The sequence below is a fragment of the Cynoglossus semilaevis genome, chromosome 18 (genome assembly GCF_000523025.1).
Source record: "Cynoglossus semilaevis isolate Cse_v1.0 chromosome 18, Cse_v1.0, whole genome shotgun sequence".
Lineage (NCBI taxonomy): Eukaryota > Metazoa > Chordata > Actinopteri > Pleuronectiformes > Cynoglossidae > Cynoglossus > Cynoglossus semilaevis.
Genome location: NC_024324.1, coordinates 15193601 through 15198461, shown reverse-complemented (window position 1 = coordinate 15198461; position 4861 = coordinate 15193601). Strand labels below are relative to the sequence as shown.

Sequence of the window (4861 nt, the reverse complement as noted above, 5' to 3'; positions counted from 1 at the left end):
TCCCTACACTGTGTGCAAATAACAATATGTATTATTGCAGTGTTTCATATTTTAAAAGTCACAAACCTTTTGCGACCCAAGTCGCAAACTCCTGGGAAACGTGATGCGAGACGACCCAAAAAAACCCCTCTTGCGACCCACCCATCAGCTAACACTGGTATCAGTTACGTCAAATTAGCCTCTGAAAGGGAATCAATGCTAACATTACCATTAAAACACTTCCCAAAGACCAGTATCAGAATACATGTACAATTCCATTCCACTGAACGCCACTTTCTTTTTCACTCCATCACATGAAGCCTGTCCTTGACATGATTGTCTTCCAGGTCTGGAAGCTACATTCAGCCTTGGTACCAGTGTACCATCACCCAGTGCTGTGCGCATTGACAGCTGCAGGTTAGAGCAGTGTGGGCTGGTTGGTGCGTTTTTTTGTTTTTGTTTTTTTTTCATAGTCTCTCATGGGCTCTCAGAGAATCAGGTCTTGACTTCTGAGTCAGGCTCTCTAAGCTCTGTATCCGGCAGCTCCGTCCTTTACTTGACAAAGTGCCGTTACGTAAAGCCCCCCCTCCCAAACCCCCCACCCCCCCTGCAACAACGAGCATCCCACATGTTGAATAACAGCTGCTGGCGTTCTGCGTCTGCAGTGAGATTTGGGGATTATTTAACGTGAGCGGCCTTAAGGCAGCGGTGCCCACACTTGTTTTGTCAAATCACCAGGCGAAATATTAATTTATTCATATATATATATCTTTATAAATATATAAATATATAAATATATATAAAGATATATATATATATATCTTTATAAATATATAAATATATAAATATATAAATATATATAAAGATATATATATATATAAACTGAACATATACTTTATATCAGAGGTCCCCAACCCCCGGTCCGTGGACCACAGGGGTTTCACTGGGTCCACGGTCCAGTACAATATTTCATAATTTCTTTAATTTAAAGATGTTCAAAAACGCATGTATATATCGTTCCGTGACTGCCCCCTATCTGCTGTCCTTCTTCACAGGAAAATGAGTGCATGCGCATCAAGATCCTGGGAGACTGTTACTACTGCGTGTCTGGTCTGCCCGAGTCTCTACCCGACCACGCCAGGAACTGTGTGAAGATGGGCCTGGATATGTGTGAGGCCATCAAGTAAAATAACAGATCTCCGACTTTTTTCTCTCTCTCTCTCCCTCTCTCTATCATCCTCTCTTTCTCACAAACACAAACACAAACAAACGCCGGTCAAACAGTTTGAACAGAAGGAAAACCAGACTTGGTCTCAGCTGCGTCCTCATCCCAGAGTAAAGACGCTGTGGATGCCGTGAGCTGAACAAACAGAGGGAAGAAAATCTGCTTCAAGCCTCCGTAACAACACACACGTCAGGTTAAAGGGAAGAGGAGAAAAGGAAGTAGTCACCTGTTAGATTTAAAATTTCATTTTCTTTTCCTCACAAATAACATTTTCTTTCAAATCACATTTTCTGATGCTAATCAGGTATTTTCACTTTGTGTTATTTTTAAACCCTTCCGACGCGCTCCATCAGCTGTGAGAGTCACCTTCTGATTAGATAACATTATACTTCATCCTTTCCATAGCTTCTTGGATTGCGTTCACCAACTCGTGAAGCTCCAGCTCTCTTTTACCACCTGTTCTGCCAAGAACACCCAAGCTGTAAAGTTGGAATGAAACTCAGCCTTAGCTTTTCCCGTTAATCCGCCCTCAGTCTCTCTCTCTCTCTCTCTCTCTCTCTCTCTGCACACTGAGCCTCTGAAACAATACTTATGGATAAGACCATCATTACATTTAATTTAATTTTTTTTTTTTTTTTTAAAGATTTCTTTCCTCTGTCGTGTTCACAGAAAGGTCAGAGACGCCACCGGAGTGGACATCAACATGCGCGTCGGCGTCCATTCAGGAAACGTGCTGTGCGGCGTGATCGGCCTCCGGAAGTGGCAGTACGATGTGTGGTCACATGACGTAACGCTAGCCAATCATATGGAAGCAGGAGGCGTACCAGGGTATGATACTTACAGCACGAAAATTGGTGACACACGTAATTAAGCAGTTTCAGATAAAAACGTAGATACAATTTTCATGGGTAAACTGGACTGACAAAAAAGGGAAAAAAAAAAATCTCACATTTCATCACATGCAAAACAAAGGTTTTAAGAGCTTCTCGATGTGTGTATTTGGCTGCGATTGTTCACATACTGCACTTCATGTTGGACCAGGCTGCACACTGTGCATTTATGCCCAGATCTGTTTCACACCTTGAGGGTGTTTTTTGCTGTGTTATATTTTACTGTTTTGTTTTTTTTTTACTTTTTTTTTATTATTATTATTTGTAAATCATAGGCAAAGGACTTTTACTAACTCTAAATATTGATTTATACATAGCATATATAAATATACATAGTACTTTTGCTAACTCTAAATATTGACTTATACATAGCATATATAAATATACATATATTTTATGTATACATATATATCGACATATATACACATATACTGTGTATACGTACATGTATGGTTATAATGGTACAGTTTAAGGTCACCTGTTGTGCTTAGGTGTAAAATGGTGATCACAAAATATTTATACCACATATCTTATATATATATTTATATATTTCCTTGGTTTCTGTGGTAGAATTGTACTTTTTAGTGTTTGGTTTTTCCTTATTTTACCAATCACATCAACAGTGGATGTTTGCTGTTCATGCTCAGTAGAACAGCACTGCTGTGTAATTAACATTGGAAAGTGTTCTGGTGTGTTCTGTATGCTTCACTGAAAATAATATCTCTGGTGTCAACACATTTCTCAGTGGACTGCTGATGGTTCGTTGCCTCCTGTTCCTACGAAAATGAAGCAGACATTTGCTGCAGCTGTAAAAAAAAAAAAAAAAAAAAAGTCCTGTCTTACCACAGCGGATAACAAACAATCCCCAAAAGAGAGAACTTGAGTTGTTTGGTCAGGAAACTGAAACCTGGCTTATGTTTGATAAAGCAGTTAATTGCACAGTAGCACAAGCTGTTAGCCTTAACGTCAGTCGTTGCTAATGGCTGCTTGTCTCCAATGTAGGAGAGTTCACATCTCATCGGTGACGCTGGAGCATCTGAAGGGTTCCTACAAGGTGGAGCCCGGCGACGGACAGACCAGAGACTCTTACCTGAAGGAGCACGGAGTTATCACGTACTTAGTCATCAACCCTAAGGTGAGAAACTACTTGTTTACACACAAAAAGATACCAACAAAGAGCACACTATAGCCAGCTCAATCTTTAAGATTTTTTTTTAGCATTTTTAAGTTCCAGCAGCAAGCAGGAAGTTTCTGCATTTTTTGTTGTTTTTGTTTTAATTTTAGACTTAATTTTAAAGCAAGGTAGGCAGTTTCGCTTATTACAGTGGGATATTTCCCATGAGCTACTTGCCATGGCCATCTACCTGAGATCTAATTTTAAAAAAAAAATGCTTTCCTCCAATATTTTTCTTTTATTACTATTGTATCAGCACCGTGTTTGGGTTCATTTCTGCAAAAAACTATGAGGATAACCTTTTCAGCACCATGGACAACGCCACTTTTTAAACAAGCACTTGGTTGTGTCATATGTACATACCAAGTTTGTTTGGTATTTTGTTTACTGATGTAAAGGGGCAGCACTTAAAGAAAATAAAAACAAATAATGAATTTGGCTAAATTAAATGTAATATGATATATTATATATATATGTTATATGTTATATTATATATATAACATCATAATATATAATAATAATTATGTATATATTATAAATAATGGCTTTTAAGGAAAAGCCATTATTTATTTCCTACAGTGTTACCTTAGCCAGCGGCTCCAGGTTGAGCCCCAGCCTCTCTGGGGTTGTTTCGAAGTGTTGTACCAGGTGGTCGGCGACAGTTCCAAGAAGCCCTTAAATGGATCAGGGCCAGATACAAAGCATGAATCACAGGAGGCATCTCCGCCACTGTGTCTGTCACTGATTGTCACTGTCAGAGGCCATAAATGCAGCCGTTAGACACCAGAGTGTCTACCTCTGTTCTTGTAAGCATTTGTGTCTAAGGCTAAGTTACTTTATCCATTTGTTTTACAACACTTTAAATTTTATTATTATTATGATAGCATTCTATGCAGTGTAGTGTGTATAGCTGAAATGGTTAGCGTAGATTCAAAATGAATGGAAAGCTCCATCATCGCATGTTGAAAGTGAAAGTGATTTATTGTGACCTCTGCCACCAGGGGGCAACATCAGCAGTACAGTGCCCCTCGAAAGGTCGGTTGTAACTGTAAGATTGTGTGGATGTAACTACTCCATAACGTATTAATACATGGTTCTGGTATTGATTAATATTATCAGGTCAATCGACTTTATTAAATACTTTTTAACCTCCCGCGGGCCATAGAAAATGACTTGGCGGGCCGCATTTGGGCCCCGGCCCTTAAGTTTGACACATGTGCTTCAACCCATCACTCACAGTGAGCAGAGGGCAGCTCGAGCTGAGCAGTATGTAGGGGTGGTGGATTCGAACCTGTGACCTTCTGGACACAAGTACCGCTTCCTTAACCACCACTGCCTCAGGACGTGTGGTGTCTCATGCTATTTGTTTCGTTTTGCTACATCACCCCAGACTGACAGACAAAGCCCGCTGCTGGCTGTGCGCTCTCGACCCTCTCTGGACGGTGGGAAAATGAGGGCGTCGGTTCGAATGACCCGTTACCTGGAGTCGTGGGGAGCAGCCAAGCCCTTCGCCAACCTCCACCATCGAAACAGCATGACCACGGACAACGGCAAAATCAACACCACGGTGAGTACGAAGCGTTTCCCGCTCGT

At 40.5% G+C, this 4861-nt stretch overlaps 1 protein-coding gene across 1 annotated transcript in view; it reads left to right on the top strand.

Annotated features, from left to right (window-relative positions):
* Window positions 1-4861, top strand: part of LOC103394729 (adenylate cyclase type 2-like) — a 26395-nt gene that overhangs the window by 7069 nt on the left and 14465 nt on the right. The window contains exons 6-8 of the mRNA XM_017040928.2: window positions 1035-1162; window positions 1874-2032; window positions 3097-3229. Of these exons, the coding sequence (XP_016896417.1) occupies window positions 1035-1162; window positions 1874-2032; window positions 3097-3229 (420 nt within the window). The remainder of the gene's footprint in view (window positions 1-1034; window positions 1163-1873; window positions 2033-3096; window positions 3230-4861) is intronic.